General features: G+C 41.1%; 1 protein-coding gene across 1 annotated transcript in view; it reads right to left on the reverse strand.

The window, feature by feature from the left end:
* Positions 1–20,911: 20,911 nt before the first annotated feature.
* mfng (MFNG O-fucosylpeptide 3-beta-N-acetylglucosaminyltransferase) overlaps positions 20,912–22,114 on the reverse strand; it is a 38,091-nt gene continuing 36,888 nt past the window's right edge. Inside the window, exon 8 of the mRNA XM_080463509.1 lies at positions 20,912–21,634. Coding sequence (XP_080319635.1) covers positions 21,583–21,634 — 52 coding nt within the window. The 3' untranslated portion in view covers positions 20,912–21,582. The remainder of the gene's footprint in view (positions 21,635–22,114) is intronic.

Consider the following 22,114-nt stretch of genomic DNA (forward strand, 5'->3'; position numbering starts at 1 on the left):
AAAAAAATATATATAACCACAATTAAATATCTGTATTTTTTATTTATATTAATCATGTTTCACTTTGCATGAACAAACAAAATCAAGAAAAAAGAGAATATACATGTTTATTAAACACCTTTAACAGTGCAAGTTAACAAAAAGTTGTTTTTATTTCAAAACAAAGACTTATCCACAATAATGCGGCCCTGTTGCTTACAAACCAACCAGCCACAAACCGACTTGTTGACATTGCCCGAGAGGAGACGCGTCACTCGGTGTCTGTCTGCTGCAGGAGTTCAAACCAAATCAACATGGCAGCTCGGTCCCACGTCATCTCTTTTATGACTAAAACAGTTCATCACGAAGTATTTATCAAAGCATTTGAGGTGAGAAATAAGCTGTGCAGTTGTTGAATCTGTCCCTGTTTTGGTTCTACTACAGCTAGTTTGGACGTTTTACAAACGATTTGCGAAGCGTCGCACCGCCGCTCCCTGAGCCTCAACGTTGGCAGGATTCAACTTTATGAAAAACTGAATATTGCCCATTACCGATGCTGATACCGATATAATCTGGAGTCGGCGACTGCCGCAGCGCATCAAAATCACATATCCACAGGATCCGGCAGTTCCCCAGTTCCCATTCATTGTCTATGTAAAACACAAAGCAGAAAAATTTGTCATGTCACAATTAGTGGCCTGAATCTAATCACTGTGAGCGAGCTGGATCTGAGGATGAACATTACTTCTTGTCTAACGCCTGCTTTAGCACCTTGTGGAAATAGTTTTCCTAGATATTTTCACACGCTCTTCATCATTCATTGAACTTCTGTGAGATCCGAACACCCTCGTGGCTTTATTGTAATTTTACTGATCGATAACACAGTTCATTAATTCCCATCACCGTATACTCTGTCTTGAAGATTTAGAAGACACTTGCACCTGATCTGCACGATTTCTATGTTTTTGACAGGCCACAATTTTTCTGTCATTAAAGACAATGTCATGCTGCTCCTGAGGATTAACTCAGGTTGTGATTCCAAGTTAAAAGGGAAGGTGACAAATGGGTATTTAGAGTCAAATCCACAGCCTGCCCAGCAGCTCTCCATTAAAGAGGAATAATAATAATACGTTTTAATTGTACAGAGCATTCCACAAAATGTCAACAGCTTGTTTTCTTTGTCATGATACAGGACACTCGTTCCATGTCAGATAGGTCTGCTTTATACAAGTTCAGATTGGCCATAACATTATAACCGCCTGATTAATATTGAGCAGTCCTCCTTTAGCTGTCAAAACAGCCCTGGTCTGCTGAGGTCATTTACACCACTTCTACTGAAAACAAAGGACTTTTTAAATTGGAATGGCAGAAATGCTGAAAACAGCGTAGTTTTCCCGTAGGGCCACTAGTAGGTGCTGCTATTTCAACACTATTTGAGGCAGACTCAAATGTTCTTTGAATGATTGCTGGATCTAGAAAGCTACTAGAGTTTTGGGATGTAAACCTTTTAGTGCAGAATCGTGAAAAATGTATGAAGATTAAGGGTTGAAATGTGTCTGATCTTTTCATGGAGGAAAGACACGCAGAATTTCATACACTATTGTTGGAGATCCCATTTACACGAGATTTCAAGTGAAAATGCGCAGATTTTTTTTTGTTTTCGTTTCAGAAAAGTTTCACATTTACACTGTAACATTTTGAAAACGATGTTCGTTTAGCAAGCCGCGTTCAAAAAGTTGAATTTCCAGTGGCACCTGGCACCGCTGTTGCGCAGACGCCCAAACACAACAAAAGTTTTCTGTTTTAACTTGTTTATGTTTAAACAAAGAACCTTAGACTGTGGGACTACCTGCATTAATGTGCTTTGGCCACCAATGACCCTGTTGCTGGTTTGATGTTATTCCATCTTCAGACCACTTTCATTCAAGTTTGATCGTCTGCAGATCAGGTACACCCCCATCCATTCTTACCTAAATGCTCTGACGCAGTTTTCTCGACATTACAATTTGACCGTTATCTTCACCCGAACACGTTCCACGTGGTAATAAGATAATCGGTGCTATTCATTACTTCATGTTCATAATGTTGTGGCTGACTGGTAGCTATATTGTGCCACCCAAGTCAGCCGTGCAGCGCACACAATGAATTCCTAATCTTCCTCTTTTAAAAAGCGAGTGGGCTCTGAACCAGAGAAATGGTGGTTATGCCTGGAGACAGATGAATAAAACATTAAGGTGAGGTGAGTTGTATTCACCTGTAATTACAACAAGAGAAACGGAGGAATTGATGTAATGCAGTCTGTCAGGTAATAAGAGTCAGTGCAGTACAGAGAGGAATGAATGGATCGTGCACAGGACCTTCACTCCAAGAGACAAGGGTTAAAGTCCAACTAAGGGAATCCAGTCAACATTCATTTTCAAGTAATTTGGCACCAAAAGTGCAGGTATTTCTACACAAACCAAGACTTTATTCTTATCACGTAGTTTTGTTGCCCTACACAGTTCATGACCAACTGCCGACGTGAAAAAAACCTTCTTGGAAATCCATTGAGGAAGTTCCGAAGCTCATTCCTCTGGTGTTGTCCTTGATATGGAAGTATAGAAGGCTCCTGTGCTCGATTTATTTATGCATAGATTGCTATTTGTGTTTGAAATCTTGTCACGGGTCACCGCTTTCATACTCCTATAGGTTTTTTAGAGATGTATAAGATGTACATCTTAACAGCGACGGCTGCCAAACAAAGTCAAAACAGCTATTAGAAGTATTTGTTTCCCTCGTGACACAAAGAACAGCCTCAACATTGCTTTTGTAATGCCTGATCTTCACATTGAGGCTGTATTTATTATTAGAAGTGGTTCTTGGTATGGGAAGTATATTTTTAAAAAGATCTTCTGGTAGTGTAACTTTTAGACAGACTTCAAGATCTGAATAAAATTTCATCGGCAATTGGTGTGAAAAAAAAAAATCCTGCAAGTTTAATAATGGTGACTTTCAATCTTGCTCCACCTCATTTGAAAGCCTAGAATGTTTACTTTCTGAAACTCAAATCAGATGGGATGTTTCTCAAATAGTATTTGCTATTACAAACAAAATGGTGACCGAAAACGTGCAAAAATCCCAGTTTTTGGGTGACAGAATATTTTCTTATTTGGACTTTTCACTGTAAAACTCAATTGAAAATCATTTTATTTTGGCCAACGGTGTGTTGATATAGTTGACCACATGTCTTAGTAAACTTTTTATTATGCTGCTCCCTGACACCCAGAAAAGAAAAACAGTGTTCACTAATTGGGTTGAAGGTGGAGTGACAAAATTGACCCTGAAAATGTGGTCTACCACTGAGTGAATCATTTCAATGTACAATAAAAACCTCTTATGCAAGAGATACATACATGTGTCATACATCATTTCAGAATTCAGAATTTTGTCAATAAAAAAATAATAAAGTTGGGCCGGAAATTCCTAGCAGTAAAAAAAAAGAACTTGCATATCCACAATGTTTGCCACAATGCAGTGGAAATATTACTTTGATATACCTATTATTATTGGCTACAACAAAATGACCTTGATTAAGCCATATTTCTGTTTCAAATTTTTTTTTACAGCAAGATTCACACATTTATTTATTTTTTGCCCCATGACAGAAATGTGGACATCTGTTGACATTTGATTGGAATCAACTTGTGGCCAGTTAAGCATGGGAGGCCGTGGTTTTATTTTGTCTGGGAGATAATTGGAAGAGGTAAAATGATTCATTAAGCAAAGTTGATTTTTCACCTAAAATGGCAGTGAAATGTAACTCCGATGTTGAAGCATTATTTTTGTTGTTAGGCTCCCCCCCCCCCCCAACACAATTAAGCAGTTTATCCTGCAATTTCAATAACAAAAAACAATTCTACAGTGAAAGCTCACCGTGCATGAAATTAAGCAAGAACAGAAGAGGAAACAGTCGTTATAGCAGGAGAATGAGGAGCACAAAATGCTTAAAAATGTCAGGACGCGTGAGGCTGGACCCAAGCGCAGACTCACAGGTTTCCGAGAAAGGGGTTTAAATACAGAGGGAAGGCAGGGAGACCACAGGTGCTGTACATGAGTGCTGAGCAGGAGGAAGAACATGATAAGATAATTGAAAACGTGAGGCGAGACACACAGGGGCCGACAGTCGCAGAGACCTGACAAACGTGTCTGGCGAGAAGTGTTTGTTCATCGCCAGGCTTTCATTTAAGGGTGAAGAAAAGGGTCTTCATCTACAGTTTTCTTTGGGGTTTGAACTATAAAAGAATATTTAAAGGAAACAGACTTGTTGTTTAAACTACCATATTTTCCAGACAGTAAGTCGCTTCTGTTAAAAGAATGGGTCATGGGTTAGTGAGTGAAAAATCATTTACCTTTAACCAAAATTTGTCTCCAAATCTCCAGTAGAATGTGGTTTTGGTCTGTCCTGCCAGAATAAAACAGTAAGTTTCTGACATCTCAACTCGAGACTTTTCTCTTGCTGTTTATCTGCCCTCCCCTCGGTGGTAAACTCTCCCAGTCTCCAGCTCACAGCCTTGCCCGGTGGCACTTTGGGGTCTTGCTGTGGGAAGCCTTTCATCTCTGCCCCTGATGTTGGTCTTCCGCTCACAAAATCTGCTTTGGAATTCCTGGCTTGTCTTCCCAACACAACTTCCAGTATATATCCTGAAGGACCGGCTGACATCTCGGTGATAAACTCTGGAGAAATGTTTCTGCTGCAGCTGCATGAGACACAATCCTATGCTGGTTTTTTTACCTGACTGAAGTTATCCCCTGTCTCACTATAACGTCCAGCAATATAGTGACCACTGAGGTCATGTTGAGCACCTCAGTTACTTTGTGCAGAACAAAGGAGAAGAATGACTGAAGGTAGTTAGAGAGAAATATTTGAATCGCTTATTGTGTTTGCTGTGTGTTGTTTATCCTTTAGTTTTCTTGTTAGTGACTCTTTATAGGAAATGTTGACGTAGGTTTCATGTTTTTGTCGGAAACCTGCCAAATTTGTTGGGGTTGTTTTCATTTCTCAAAAATATCACTGACCATTTCAGACACTTCGAAGAGGGGCTTTACAATTTCTATCAAAACCTTTTGACTATTTATTGTACTGCATGACACAGATCCATCCCATTATTTGCTTCCAAAACATACTTTATTTCTTACTGCGTTCTGAAACGCTTCTACAACTCCCTCTCTCTTTCCTACATTTATTTCACAAGGAGCAGTTTTGAGGTTTTGTGATTAAATAGAAGTGAATTATAAATCAAAATGTATATAATAGTGTCATAGTAGTATTGTGAAACATATTCCTCTCTGGGTTGTTAAATCCACCTCTTAGCCGTGAAACTTTGCAGCTTTTATTTCAATGATTTCTTTCTTCTTTTTTTTCAACTCGGAAAAAATGTTTTGAGCAGACAAATGAAGGGTAACATTTAGAGACGCAGCTTTCTAAAAACGCTACGACAACACTCCCACTCCGTGTAACGGGGGAAATGGCAACTTTGTGAAACTTTTCACCGCTACTGCACGTGCTCACCATGTCTGGTCGTATGGTCGCCTGTCCATACAAATGTTTGTGTACTCCCATAGTTTTTATTGTTTGTAGCCTATTGTTCTCTGCGCGCAGGTGTATGTAGTTTCATTAAAGAACAAAAAACAGCAGCCGCTTGTGCCCCTATGTGAAAACGATGTTGATTTGAAAATGTTGCCGTATAAACGTGAAACGTTTCTGAAACAAAACTGTAAAAGTGATGCGTTTTCACTTGACACGTTGTCGTGTTAAAGGGAGCCTGAGGTGCAGCGTGTCATTGTTAGCTATAGGAGAAAAAAAACCTCATTACCTCTCCTAGACAGCCACATACTGTAATATCTGAAATAGAGACGACTTCCTCCTCTGTGTAGCGGTACCGACCGCATAATCTAGCGTCTCCCAGCGGGATTGACAGCATGTGCAGACCCATATGACCTTAAACTCCATCAGCGCTCCTCAGGACCGTCTTCCACATGTCCAGATGCTTTGTTCCCCCCTCTGCACAACCTGAGAGCCGAGTGGGACTCCCGAGGACGGTGCTGGCATCTGCGGGGCTGGAACGGAGCGATGCGCCTGCAGGGGGAAGAAGGGGAAAAAAAATGTCAAGAGGGATTAGAAGGGAGGGGGCAGTGGGGGAACCAGAGGATGCAAAACAATCTGGAGACAAGGCAGAGATTGGGAGTGTTACTGTGTAAGAGGATGGGGGATTTATAAGCGCGCGTGTGTGTGTGTGTGTGTGTGTGTGTGTGTGTGTGTGTGTGTGTGTGTGTGTGTGTGTGTGTGTGTGTGTCTGTGTGTCTTCATGCCTGACTGACTCGTTGCTCCACCACCTGCCAGCTTGTTTGCGAGCGTACGAGTGTGCTCATGCATGTTCACATGACCGCTGGTTTTATTGTATAACACCGAGGTTCTGCTGTTCATTTTATTCTAGTACATTAGATAGGATATCCGACCGCCTCCACCTCCACCTCCACCTAACACTACTACCTCCAGAGCGACATAGACTCATCAAACGTGCATGTTTCCTCTCTTACGATATATCGATGGTTTCACTGAAAAAAAAAAGGACAAAACTGCTCAAATCACAAAATGTGCAAAACATTACCATTTTATTGTGAAGTCGATGTCAGTTCAGATTAACTCACCAACTATTTCAAATAAATTCAAATGAAAGTGCACAAGTTTGACTTGATTTCTTTTGTTTAGCCTGGACAGAAGTACGGACTTTCTCTTTTATTATTAAAACGAAAAGCTTTTCCAAAAGTATTTCTGAAAACATCAGAAGGAAAAAAAGAAGTTGTGCATTTGCTGAATCTGTCCCCATTTTCATCCCAATACAGCCCGTGTTGACAGTTTATGAAAGTGTCACGATGCGTCTGCGCTCAGCTGGATTCTACTTTATGCAAGTGAGCTTTTGAGGCGACGCAACGCAACTCAAAACACGCCGCACCGCAGCCACCGTGCACCGCGCTAAGTTTCACATAGACAATGAATGGGATGAGGGAAATTGACGGATCCTGTGGACACGTACGGTTAGGGAGGGTATTGATCCTGGAGACGGGAACATCGATATCGATAAAGAAAATATATCAATATATACCTAAGTATCGACAGTTTTGCACAGCCTTAGAAGTAGCCGATATATGTTCAAAGCTGTGCATCCTCAAAAGGAGGACACAAAACCAAAATGAAAAGGTCGTCTCTTCTGTTACACGATTACAGTAGATTCATGAAACGTGAACACGGGTCACAATAAGAGGCATTTACACGATACAGTCAGAAATTTCCATTTCTCTCTCTCGCTGTTTCTATGGGTTTTTTTTTTCTTAACATTTGGATCGGGTTCCAAACCCATAAATCACAAAATGTGCAGTTCTGTCATAATTGACTCTTCTCTGAAGTTAATGGTGCGCAATACATTTTTGTATAGGTTAGGCCTCGGACTGCTGTTCGATCATTTGTTTCTCAGAAAACAAAATACTCAAAATTGGAAGACGACTTGGCAACGGGACAGACTCTACTTAGAAACATGCGCTCAAATTCATCCTAATAGGCCTGTGGCATTCTAGAAATGCTTCACCGATACTCTTCTTCTTCTCCTTCTTTTGGGTTTAACAGCATTCTCAGAGAAAGTGGTTTTAAAGAGGCAAGGTACACTATTGACACATCATCCAAAAAAAACCCCTCTGTCCTAAACATAAAGAAAATAATATTTTTCTGTTTCATTCATTCACGCATTCCATCCCTGCACTTTTTATGCGGTGGAAACGGGGCTTTTGTCCAGCAGACCCTCCCCATATACCCAAAAGCTGTCAAAATCAAAGAAAATAGTCAAAGAAATAAAAGAAACAAATATAACATCACAGGATTTGTGCACCTACATTAAAAAAAAAACAATATTAATCAGAGTGAAAAACATTTTGTTTGTTTTTTTATGCTTGAGCTCATTAATCATCGATTATAGCAACATACAATTAATGGACAAATATGCAATCAGCAGTTGTCTCTGTAAACATGATCAGATTATTAAAGCAGCTTCTAATCGATTTCTATCGACTGGCTCCAGTTGGTGATCATGTTTTGGTGTAAAAATGATGCCAACTGTCAATTTTCGATGACTGGATATAATAGTTGAGACTATTATATCCAGTCGTAGAAAATTAATTGCAATGATTCACACAGACAAACAGAATTGAATATTTTCTGGGTTCTAAACAAACCGAAGTGTATTGGAAAACAAAATGATTAAAAAATGAATGCAGATTTCTTTTTCTCCCAGCTTAAATAATCATTGTAATGTTATGCAACTTATCTGACACACTGCTACTGCACATGTGGACCACGGCTGTAGTCAATAGTTATTCTACACATGGTAATTATTTTTCTAAATGTTGCAGTGTAAACTTTTCTGAGACAAAAATAATGCTTTTTCACTTGCCCATAAAAGAAAAAACTGGAGAGCTGTGAGACTCACATGTATTGTGTCTAGAGCCTGTTTCTGCATATACTGTATGTATACAATCCTCCATCCATCCATCCGGTTGCAAGGAGGAAAGATACGGGCAGGCAACAAAATCAAAACTGAGCTCTGCACTTTCAAACTTGAACCAAAAAATGTGGAATTCGAAGTTCAGGTCTGATCTCTAAATACGACTTGCACAGATGCGATGCAGACGTAACGTCACCGACAGCAGTTAAGACGGCTCCTGGGATGACGCTCAGCATCTGGTCACCTTGGTAGCCGTGAGCTGCTGACGTCTGGCCGGGCAGACGAGTTCGGCTCATCTCTGCAGTCACTTCAGCAGATTCGAGGTGAGATGACTGCATGTGTGAAAATACCACCACCACCACCACAAATAAAAGCTGATTACTGAACTAACCCAACAATGGAATAATTACAATAAGTAGAAAATCCTTTCTGGCACTTACAGCATTTACAACTGTATCGTTTCACATCTCATTTTGTATTTCAGGCCCTATTTACACAACATTTCCAAGTGAAAACAAAAAAAAAAGCCTTTGTTGTGTTTTGCAGGTCTGTTTACACGACGAGTACTCATAGAATGCCACTAAGCCGAATTCATATTCCATATGCAAACAATGCACTGCGCTGCTGTGAACGATCCATTATTCCTTTATTGGTTGTCACACAGACACTTACAATTCTTATCTTAGTGAAGCAATGCCCTATGAATTAAATCTCAGAATTTGTTAAGATAGAGTGTTACATGTGGAGAAGAGTTGACCTCAGTGATTATCTGATGAAAGCCCATTGAAGGTGAGCGACAGAGAAATAGTAAAGGAAGAACAGCAGTGGAGAGCTTGTGGGGACTCCATGAAAACTCATGTGAGAGCAACAAAATCTTCTACAATGCTTCATGCAAGTTAGTCAAAATCAAAAAAAAAAAAAAAAAAAAAAACTAAGGTAATCCCAAGTGAAAATGGAATACTTAAAAAAACTGAATCACAGTTGGTCTATTTTTTTTTTTTTTTATTCCTTCCATCCAATCTTGGATGAGAGCTGCTGCCAACGGCGGCATGTAAGTCCGGGCTCTGGCGGTCGAGCACCACTCAGGTGGAAGCTGGCGGAGCAAAACACGAACGGAGAGGCTAATCCTTGAAAATCCTGCAGGTTCTGAGTGTTTTCTATTAGACTCTCCCGCTCCTGGATTAATTTGAGCTGAAATGAAATCTGAAATTGGCTCGGCCGTTGAATACTTTCCTGCCTCTCCATGCTAAATGGGGGATGTAGGGGAGAGGACGCCTGCAGTACGAGCAGGCGCATAATAGCACAGTTTGACCCTTCGTCTCCAGCTGGATTTCACCTAAAGGAGAGGCCAGACTGAAATGACACATAAACAGTTATTTTAAGGCGGGGGGTGGAAATTTAAAGTATTTGGAACAAATTGAGACAAACAGCATGGTTGCATCTGTGAGGTCTGGGGAAACAGAACGTATTTCTTGGCCTTCATTTATGGTTTGTGAGCTCAATGTTCAATGTTTTTTCTCTCTCGCCGTTTTCTATTGTCTTCCATCCTTTCATCATTTCAATCCCGTCTTTGTTTTATTTTTCCATTTTTCTGCTTGTTTCTGTCAATCTCCGCCCTCTCATCTCCCCGCTCCCACCTCGTTTCCCCACCCCGAGCCACATGGGAAAATCTTCGGAAAATTCACTCCCTCCATTTCCTTCCCGTCACTGGTGATCAGTCTCTGAATCTATCCAATCCAGCGATCACACCGGAGCCGACCGTGACCGTGTGATGGTGCAGACAAGCGCGCATGAGAACCCCCCCCCCCCCCCCCCCCCCCCCCCCCCCCACACACACACACACACGCACACACACACCCTGTTCACGCACCAGAACGGGGGGGCCACGAGCGCCTCCAATTTACATTCCCCTCGCTGAGCGTCTGGATCCAGCCTCCTCTCTTTCACTCGTTTCATCGGTGGGTGTTTGTTGGCAGGCTGCTGCCTCTCGGCGGCTGCTGGCAGTAAGCTTGGAGTTACGGTCGTTGCGGGGCTCTCGTAAATGGCAGAAGAATTCTCCGTGTGCCCCCCCCCCAATTCCATCTGTTTCAGGGACTTCTCTCCATCTCCCAGCTGAGGCCCTCCTCCCTTGATTCCACCTTCACCTTTCAAAATGTCTCTCTTTTTGACCTTCTCGAAGGTTGAACTCCCCGACAACAATTACTGAACCCAAAAAGCCCCGAAAGTCTTTACTTCTCTTGTAAATGCAAGTCAAGGCAGAGCACTTTGCTGTGAATGCCATTAATGATGAGCTGCAGTTTGTGATTGAACCACTTGTAAAAGGACCAATGTCAAGCACCGTGGCTTAGTGATATGTTTTTAAAAGCTAGGTTTTAAATTTAGAAAAAGAAAATTTACAAATAAATGCAGTCCTTGGAGTTTGGATCCTCCAAAAGACCTCAAACACCATGCAGGGTCTCATATACATGAAAGCACATTAGGGCCACTCATGAGCAAAAAATTTGAGGAAGTAGTTGTTTTTTTCCCCCCATCATGCTCTTTGAGAAAAAAGCTGAAATGTCAAGAATAAAATCAAAATTCAATGTTGAGAATAAAGTCGAAGTATAATGTCTGGTTGGGAATCTGTGTTCAATCACCTTCTGCATTGAATATATAACATTTGCACCGCTCTTTAGTAGATCACAGAGTTTGGCAAAAGAAAAACATTTCAACCTTTCATTTGCACCTATATTTTACACATCAGCACTAAAATGTTCCCATTGGATAACTCCAGGAACTTTGGAGATCCACCAATCATTCGAAGAATGTTTGAGTCTACCTCAAACGGCGTTGAAATAGTAGCACTCTTTAACCATTTATTTTGATTTCTAAAAGTTCTGCATCCAATAAATTTAGCACCTCTTCAATACAGCGCTAATTTGAAAGGCATGTAAATGGAACGTATTAAATCCTGTCGTATTGCTGAAGGATATTTATTTCATCTCATCATACAATCATTCGTCTACAAAAGTGCTGTCAAAGATCATCACAGATTAGCAAAACAAGGTGCACTAACCAGTGATAGTGGATTCTTTGGTAAAAGAAAAGCCCAGATACTCCAGATGCAAATGATTTGTAAAAGGCTGTGCATCACCACGAACCACCTCAGCAGAGCTGCTGCGTTGCCTGATGCACACAGAACGCAAAGGGGAAATACGCAGAATATAAGCTGTGGTTAGTCCGCTGTACCACATCATGGGGAATGTTTACGAATCTGAACAACCAAAGCATTCTGGTTTTGGTGCCGTCCACAACATTATTGACAACAATGTGCAGGAAGCTAACTTGTCGCTGTTGTCTGCTGGCTTGAATCCGAAGCTAAAATTCACAACGTCACTGCCAATTTTTGTGCTAAATTGCTCATTATGACCGGAAATTAAACACTACCAACGAGTTTCTTGCAGTTTTGTGATGCTTCTAGGCTCCTAGTGTCATGGTGGTGAACTCCTTCGTGGCAGAAATTCAAGGAGTGAAGGGACTGTGAAGACACTACCTACTGTAAACGCAGGAGTATATTCGAGCCTTAAGTGGCCAAATGGTGTAGTACTCATTCTATTATTCTAAAAATGAAAAGAAAAATCATGTATCTCAATAATTAGCCCAATTAGTTTTTCCAGTATTTACCGAGAAAATGAAAACAATCGAATGCAGACTAAAGTCGTAGATTAAAGTCCCATTCCACAGCACAGTTTCACATTAATGATTATTATAAGTCGAGTGACTTCAAACTCCAATGGGAACATCATGAAATAGTGGCCAGTTTAAATGAATGAAGTTTACACTGCGAGTCTAAACTGCGAGATAATTCTGCCTGAAGTTGAAGTTTTCCACTTTACCCTTATCTACAATTCAGAGTGTTTGTGGAAGTGTTTTCATAGTTGATGGAGTTCTGCTTTACTGGACACTCATTGGCAATTATATCATCCAGATATTGTTTTTGTTGGATGTTTTATAGTATGTGAAGGGTTCAAATGTTAAAGAAAAAAAAAAAACATGAGTTGATGAGAGTGTTCATTAGGAGTGAGCAGTTGACAAGCAGTTGGATCTTTGCAAAATGCTGTTGACTCTTTTACATAAATGCAACCAAAATGAGACACTCTGATTAAAGAGGCATCACATTTACCTCTACTGCACCCCCAATATATACATGGCCTGAAGCCTGTGACAAACCGTGTAAAATCAGGAGCTGGGATTTTCATGTTGACATCCCGAAGCCTGAGATGTTGGAAAGCGTTACATGCTTTTGCTTGATGGGTTTATTTGCTTGATTGTGTACCGTGTCACAGCCTTGGTCAATCATAATTTTAGGATTAAATTTATATTTGATCCCAATTTGAGTCCAACTCAGAGAAAGGGGTACAAGAAGTTGAAAGAAGTGGTAATGACGCATTAAATGTATGAACCTGTCACCTTTCCCCTCATTCAGAATTGCAGGCATCTATCTGGTGGAAGACTATGTTGGCGTAACAGGGTGTGTCAGTTTCAGGCATGTTGCTGTGATGTTTCAGTGTGAGGAAATATGATAGTGGTGATTTTCTATACTATGCCTGAAAACACTTGGTTCCATCTATTTTCAGCAAATTCAAAAAGAAGGTGCAAAGTAAGAAAGTGAAACCTTGGGAAAAAAAAACAAAAAAAAACCTCAAAACTCGGGACAGAGCTGAGAGAGACTTGGGATAACTAGAGACCAGAGACATTATCAACAGACAAGAGTAACTAGAACTAAGAAAGCTAGAAACTGAAGGAACTAGAACTAGGGAAACTAGAGATAACGAACCACTGAATGAGAAGCCGAGCCAAGGTGAGCTGGGGAGATGTTGGTCCCTCTCTCCTCAGACGACAGGCAGGCTTGTCAGCGAGGCTCCTGAGGGACTCGACTGCCCCCACCGGAGGGCTGCTGGGAGGGCCCTGCCAGGGCCAGGAAGTGTTGAAGGAAGAGCCGACCTGTTCCAAGGTCCTGTGGGGCAGAAGCGCCTCTCGGCGATCACAAGTCTCCTGTCAAGCACGTTAGCGAACGCAATCAGGTCGTCCAGGTACATGGGAAGGTCCAGAGGGGTCAGATGCACAGAGATGGTTTGACAGGCGGGACAGTTACTGTAGTCTCTGGAGAACTGGGTCAGATGAGTCAGGTGAGAGGCCAGAGCAGTCGTGGTGAGCTGCTGATCAGGTGCGGAGCAGGTGGATGGAGGGACTGAAGAATGCTCCTCCAGTCGGTGGCTTCCTACAGCGGAAGATGCCATGGATCTGACAGAGCACCGCTTCCAGCCGAACCTCCTGTTCAGCAAGACGGAAGACAGCGAACTCACCGTGCACCAGGCCCGAGTCTGCTGGGTCACATTGGCCAGATTGTTCTTTCACGAACCAGGATGGGACCCAAATGCAGACTCTCACACAGGGAATTGGGTTCAGAAAAAGGATGTATCTACAGTCTCACAAGAGGAGCGGTAAAGGAGGGGTAATCCAAGCAGAAGTCCAAAAACAAGCTGAGGGTCCAAAACACAAAAGTAGACACATAAGGGAAACACAGAGGATGCAGGACATCTAGATGCAGGATACGACGACAATCTGGCAAAGATAGATGAGGAGAGGGAGTTAATATACACTGGGAGTTAACGAGACGCATCAGGGTGATAGACACAAGGAGGAGAGATAATTGGAGACGTGACGTGAGACGCACAGGGGCAAACAAAGACGGTTCACACAGAAGAGGACCTGACATAATGTCATATTACTTTGGTTCAGAATCTAGTATTGGTCACGATTAGATTCCGTCAATGTGTTTCTTGGTATCAAAACTAAAAAAGGTCTTTGTCAAGAGGCATAATAATGTTCTGATTCTTTAACTTGCCGGAGAGAAGTGTTCACAGTTGGCAAACCTGAGTTGCCGTAAACAAGTAGAGCTTTTTCTCTCTTCCATCTCTGCACATCTGTCTTCGGTCACACAAAACGCACAGAAGAAATTACGGCTGGCATTTCTGACACAGCCGCCATGCCCGACATCTTTCCATTAAACTCAGCACAGGTGGGATCGGAAAGATGCTGAAGCGTAGATACGCAGGGATGGTTGCAGCAGGATGGTGAACAACCAAACCAGCCATGCTTAAAAACAAAAGATGGAAATGCACAAAACAGAACTCAGGAGGTGAAATGGAGAGATGAAAAGGAGAGATGTTGAGGAAGAGCAAGAGATGCAGGCCTGAAGATAGCAGACAATCCTGAAAATTGAGTTTCAGGGAGAGAGAGAGAGAGAGAGAGAGAGAGAGAGAGAGAGAGAGAGAGCGTCTAAAAAAGAGATACTGAAGTGGTAGAAAAGCAAATACTACACACAACAAGTTGTAGTGCATTTTTCTCATTGCTTATATTAACCAAACCGACCTGCAGGATATCAGAAAAGAGTTTCATTAAATCTGGAATAAAATCAGTTGTATTGTTCCGAAACACCCCATGGCCCTGCTTTGTGAAGATCGAAAACAAATAAATCATAATTTGTCAAAACTTTGGAAGATGATCTGTGACCAAGTCAAAGCTGTGGGGAAACTAGAGCAACAGAAGAGATTCAGCACAAGATGCAAGAAGTGACAGTTCTACACTATTGCCTCTTATGGTGTACAATTTGTCCTTCCTGCATTCTCTGTATTACACTGAGCCTACCTACAACACACTCTTTTCAAACACCTTGTTTGAAAAACATCTTCATGAGGTTTGATTGATCTAAGTAAGTCAGTAAGTAAGTAACATTTATCTATAAACGCACCTTTCACAGACAAAAAAAACCACTGAGTACTTCACAACACAATCTCCATTCTTTCTACATCAATCATCTCTTATCCCATGGTAGCTCATACATTTATCTTGACTGTTTACTTAAATGTATATTCTTATGCCACTAACTCCTGTTTTTATAAACATAGATTGATATTTTTAAAATATGTGTGCGTGGGTGCGTGCCTGCGTGCCTGCGTGCATGTCCATATTTTCAGGAGATCAACATCCTGTTGAAAAATGATTATGTTTTCCAGATTATAAGTACTTTTTTTTTTTTTTGTCTGGTCATGCCACTTATACAAAGAAGACATATATCACAATATACCTGTGTATACCATCTCTGATCACTAGATGCCACTGTATGGCAAGCGAATGCTGCTACAGTAATTCCAGTAAACCTCCACGATCAGCGCATTTGACTGACAGAGCAAGCACACTGTCACCAGAAAAAGAAAGTTGCGATCCATTCTTTGACAGGTGCAACAATTGCTCAGTTGCATAGTCCAGAAAATACCGTAAATTGAAGGCAAATTTCTTCCGTCTATAGATTTGTGTCTCTATTCTGACCTGTCGCTCCTGTTCTCTCCCTTTCTTAACAGACATTTCTTCTGCCTCACTGTCCTTTTACAGGGCCACATCAATTTAATGTGATGGACAGAGGAGATGAGAGTCAGCGCTCCTCTGACAGCTGTAACACCGCGTCCAATTGACCCGGTCCTGTGGTACCACGCTTAGCCCTGTTTACGGTGAGTGAAGGCCATAAATCTGCTGTTCAAAAGACAAAGATAAAAACCACAAGGGGAGGAGGACACAAGAATATGACTTTCACACTCTTGGACAAGCCAAGCACTCTGCCTGTGTCAATAGAAAACACGTGTCCATGCAGTGTGTGGCAAAAGTGTCATCAAGCCATCAGAAGGGCAATGTTTTAAAGCCTCCATACAAAGAACAGGTATACTGGAATAAACAGTTTATTCATCTTATTAGAACAGATTCAGGTCTACGCAACGTGTGTAAGGCTCTGTTTCAACGCATTTGTTTATCACAAGTCAGCCAAAGCGGTTGTGTTCGTCCTCTTTGCTTGAACTGCAGGTCTAAGCTGGTCAGTAAAGTGTTGAGGGGGTTAGAGTGTTCAACCCTATCAGCCAATCAGAGACTTGATTTTCAGCATCACTAGATACCAGAAGGCTGAAACAACAGTCACCTGAGAGGCAGCAGAGAGAAGCTGTTTGGCATTGGCAGAGAAGTCTTGGCATGTTTTTCATAGTTACATACTCTGCTGCTCATCTGAGAAATGTATGTTCCTTACAAACATAGAACCATTTCAAAGGGAAATAGTAAAGCTTGCCAATGTTATCGGAATGATTGCCAAGAAGCCTTGTTATGAAAAATGAATAATTTACCAAACAGGGCTTTCTTTCATTCTATTGTTTGTTAATCATCATTACGACTCATATCAAAACAATTCTGTTTCACTGCTTTAGTTGTGGAATACATTAGGTAATTCAACCTTTTTGTTTTTCCAGAATTTAAACTGTTATTATGATAACAATAAATGAAGATACGGACTATATTTACAACCATATCCATGATTTCGCTTTACACATAATTTAACAGCAAATGTTTTTTGTTTCGTTTTTTTATGTGGATGATTATCTCTGTGATGAGCTGGAGACCTGTTCAAGGTGCACTCAACCTTTGGGCCAATCACAGCTGGAACAGTCTACAGCCGCCATAACACTACAACAGGTATAATGGATGGATGGAAACATCCAAATGAGTCCTACTATTTGTTTTGGAATAACTGGAAGATTTTAAGAATAGATTTGAGCATATTACCCTTTATTCATCGTGGAATTGCTCATTTGCGCTGAGGCCTAATTTACACAACAACGTTTTCAAGTGAAAACAGAAAACTTTAGTTGCATTTTGAGAGTTGGTTTACATGACAGCTGCGCTTGGAGCCATGGAAAATGCAACTTTTTGAAAACGGCTCCCAATGTGGAACTTTTCAAAAAACACTCTGATCCATCTCCATATATACACCGAGGAAAGGAACATTTTTGAAAAGCTGCTACTGCACATGCACATTACAGCCTTAATAAATAGTTCTTGTACACATGTGCAAGTAGATGGACAATAACAACACGTTTACAACGTTTTGAAAACGATGTCCGTTTACACAGAAATGGCAGAAATTCTGAAAGTGGGTTTGATTTAATCTGATGTAAAACAACAGTACAGCAACATTGTTAGGAATTGTGTCTATCACATTGAATCTCTTTGTTTCTGTATCAATATTTCTGTAATCTTTTATATGATCTTCATTTTTGTCTGATCTCTAGGCACCACTTTAATATCCATTAAATCTTCCAGATGTGACAAAATGAGTAAAATCTTAAATCTTCTGACCAGGTCAATAAAATCAAAACACAAAGCACCTTTGTTGTGTACAAGTGTGTTGAAAGGGAGGAATTCAAACATGTTGCTGCACATATGGTTTTGCTGCTCATTACAGGGCCTCATAACTCTATTAAGACTGAGTTAATCACATTCCACTTCATACACAAATTAAATTGCCATGTAGGTTTATCGGATGAAGTGATTGTAATTGAATCAATTAAAAAACAGGACTTCATTAAAAGTTGCTGAGGGAAAAGGGAGGGAGAATCTCTCCACAAGCCCCGTTTTCGAAGGGTGCAAAATGCATCCAAATATAATAAAAGACCATGATACGATTTACCCGAGGCTATTTTCCACAACTTTAGAAGAATATTTTTGCACGTGAAATACAAAATTTGTCTTCTACTTGAATAGAAGACAGAGATGTCTCCATCGCTTAAGACTGCAGGGTCATTAGGAGAGTCAGAACTGAAATGAGATTCATTTTAGCAACTTTAAAACTGAACTGACCTGAGGTATTGTAGAGTTATTTGTTAGTCGGTGACGTCTTCCACCATTTTATTGGCATACAGAGAAGTTTTGTGTAAAGGTTCTTATAGTACCTGGTTCAGAAATTTGCAAGCTGTTAGTCTGAAATCAACTCCATCAAAAGAACAATGGTGACAAATATTGTAAACTTATATAAGATATGCTCCCAAACGATTGGACCGCTATACGTTGGGGAATAGACGTCAGACGTGAGCCCTCCCTTGGCGGTCAGGTTGGTCCCAGTCTCCTGCCACTCTTCATTTCAGCCAGTCAGGTGGAGCGTTCAACCTGTAGACAGAACTGCTCTCTTCCTACGCTGACTTCCTCATATCTGACTCTACGCTATTCTCTTCTGGACTTCCTCACCCATTACAGCCACATCTTAACGTCTTTGAGCAAAGCACCTTCTTCTGTGATAGTATTATAATATTATTTAGGTTAGCTCATTTGTTTGATTTTGCTAATGCCCCAACTAATGGACACTCAAAACGGAACAAAAGTTTTCAGTTTTGACTTGTAAACAGGGCATAAAATATCTCGTGGAGCACATGATAACCATCGCATCCTGATTGAACCATGGCTTCCAGTTGTAAACCTCAGAACAAGGGAGTATTTTGGAATTTGCAAAGTAAAACAAGGATTATGGAATACACTTTTCCCAGCAGGGTACATGAGCAGTTTCTGAAAATGTGTGTCCAGAGAATAGATCCCCATGTCTTTATTTACTCTATTCGTATCTAAATGTCATCCTACCATGAAAGTATCAAATCATCTTTGATTCATGCGTTCTTTTTATGACTCCCCCCTAACATCTATTTTGATCTCCTTTTGGTCACACATCTTGAGAAAGATAGTTTTAAGTCTCATATCCAATTTATCAAAGCAGAAACACTTTGCATTGCATGACTATTTAGAGTTTTTCATTCTCTATCTGCTGGTGGGAAATTGTTTCTACATTTGCGGTGAACTATCAGAAACACTGATGTTATTTACTCCCATCCAGATTGGTTTGGGCATTCTCGCCGTGGCGCGGTAGGAACCACACGGCCATTCCTGCTTGTCTTTTTTCCCAATTAGCTTTCTGAGCACTCCACAAGAAGGTCAGTCCCAGACGCGTTCGGCTCCTATCAGTATTCCTCCCTTCTCCATTCACACCAAACAAACAACCTATGGGCGGCCGGCAGCGTGGCGTCATCTCTCCGCTGGTACTTGATTCATGGCCTCTGCCTCTCGATGCCCCTGCTAACGTGGGATTGTGTGCACATGATGGAGGCATTGGTATTCTGAACCCGGTCGAGCCGGCTTAATGAGATTTGCATGCAAATCCAAGCATGGGGGAAGAGTTTTTTTTCACACCTGTCAGATGTGATTCTTTTTTTTTCTCTCTCTCAAAAATGTGGCCTTATAGAAAACTGAAGAAAATTCAACTGAGCTAAACGAGATGAGAGGAGTTGATTTTACTCCCAGACATGTGCGAGGAGGCGCAGAATAATTGAAAGCAAGAATGAGTAAACAGAGGTTGGGGGGGGGGGGGGGGGGGGGCACGCACGACAGATGGAAGGGTAGAGGCGAGAAGGGATGCCGAAGAGGGAGGGAGGACAGAAGGTTTGGAGAGATGTTGGTGGAGACCGTTGGCTTGTGTGCAGACTTCACAGGACAACAGCTCCTTGATAGCCGCAAATACACCGAGAGCAAAACCTTCTTTGGGTCAATAAAAACAAAAGAGGATCCTGGCAGGCTGGACCTCAGCGAAACCCGAGCAAATTCCTGGAGCTTTAACCATCCGCAGCCGGGGTTTTTAAACATGAGGCCGCTGGGAAAAGGAATCACCTTGTAATTATCTTAACGAAGACACTTTAAAGCCACAAGTCTATAGCTTACAACGACTGTGTATAAACATGTCATCAAATCACTGTCCACTGGAATATGAATAAATGATAACAAAATGAAGTCAACAACATTCAACATGTCCAACATACAATCCGAAGTGATGAATCGTAGTCTTTTTCTTATTTACTTTATATTTTTGCAACACTGGAAATTCCCAATTGTAAGTAAGTGAAGTTTATTTATAAAGTGCTTTTTTACAGATATAAATGACAAAGTGCTGTCAATAAAATGTGGGATGATTAAAGTCCATTTTGTCTTGTCTTGGCTCACAAAAGATCGACTGAGGCCGCGTGTACATGACAATGTTTTCATGCGAAAACGGACAAATGTTGCGTTTTGGGTGTCCGTTCACACAACAGAGGTACTCGGAGCCACTCAGGACACAACTTTTCACAAAGGTTCTGACTTTCCATGGAAATGGGAGAAAACACAACTTCTCGAAAGCACTTTGTCTTTTCTGCATCGGCGCCCCGCGGCCGTGATGAGACACTTCTGCTGCACATCCCTGAGTAGATGGAGCGTATCAACAATGGCGGCTTCCAGAGTGGCATGACTCTGGAGGCCGAGTTGCACCTGTGCAGGACATCTATTTATTACGGCCACAGTTGTATTTTCCCTCGTTTGCGTGGACGTGAAGTCCAAACGTTTTCAAATGCCATGTGTTTTCCTCGTTTACACAGAATTCTTTCTTACCTGAGCGAAAGTTGCCCTTTGTAGTCCAATCCAACAGATCCAGCTATTGGAGCTGGAATTTATTGTAAAGGTTAAGGCTGTTCTCCATATGCAAAAGACTCAACCTCTCTGAGAAGGTTATTTTTTATTTCCCAGTTTATTGTCGACATTGCATTTTAGAAAACATTGCTTACGTCATATTCAAAACAGGTAAATATATTTTTGTTTCAACATTTAGTAAAATATTCGGAGTACTTCCAATTCATTGTGCAAGTGAAACGATTGGCTCATCATTGCATTTCATAAATTTACATCTACCGAGAACTCACTATGTTCCATTTCTTTATTTGGCAGTTTTTTCAACAAACAACATAAATTCTCGGGGGAAAAAAAGTTAAATAAAATTTACCTTAAAGGCAGTTAGTAATATTCTTTAACGTAACAATTGATTGAATAGTAAACACATCAGACAAACAGACTCACTAGTGCCACCTCATGCACAAAAGTGGAATCATTCAAACATGTGTCAATCTCGCAGTTGAAATACTTCAACTGAAATTAAACTTTCATCACATTTTAAGAATCACAGCTTGAGAGTAAAAATATCAACACGGATGAAAAAATTAATTTTTTGATACCATATTTAAAGTCCTTCATGCGTCCTTTGTGGCAAGTGATTGAATGTCAGTGTTGACATTATTTTCTCCAGCAAAAATGTCCTTGATTGAGTTGAAAACCAGCAGGTCTGTCCTCATTAGTCGGGCTGGAGCCGCTCTCAGGGACACCAGCTGGTGAATGGATACAGCATGCAGTGGACGGTCTTAAACCTGTGGACAGCAGAAGCAACGACACATCATTCAAAAGCCCCTTGGTAGCCTCCGTTTGTAATATATCAAAGAGTTAATTCCCATGGCAGTACTGAGGTCAGGCTTGATGCTTTCCGCAGAATCCCTGTGGTTCATCATTGTTGTTTTGTCCTAAAACCCTAATCTCAGCAGAGAGCAAAAATGTCTGACAAAGCCAAATGACATAATGGGCGTCATCTAATCCCTGGTAATGACCATAATGATGATAATGATAACACTCAAGTGTGGAAATTGCTGCCAACCACAGTAGAGCTCCCTGCCTGGTCTGTGTCTCAGGGACAAAGTGGCAAACATGTTGGTTAGAACAGCAAGGCTCGGCTGTCACACACTGCAGAAGAAAGACATCACAAGAGGAAGAGCTGTCTTCTCTATTTTGTATTTTAACAATAAAGGCAAATGTAGAAGATAAAGACACAATGATGTAGCACTGTTGCGTAATTG

This window comes from Lipophrys pholis (genome assembly GCF_963383615.2).
Source record: "Lipophrys pholis genome assembly, chromosome: 5".
Lineage (NCBI taxonomy): Eukaryota > Metazoa > Chordata > Actinopteri > Blenniiformes > Blenniidae > Lipophrys > Lipophrys pholis.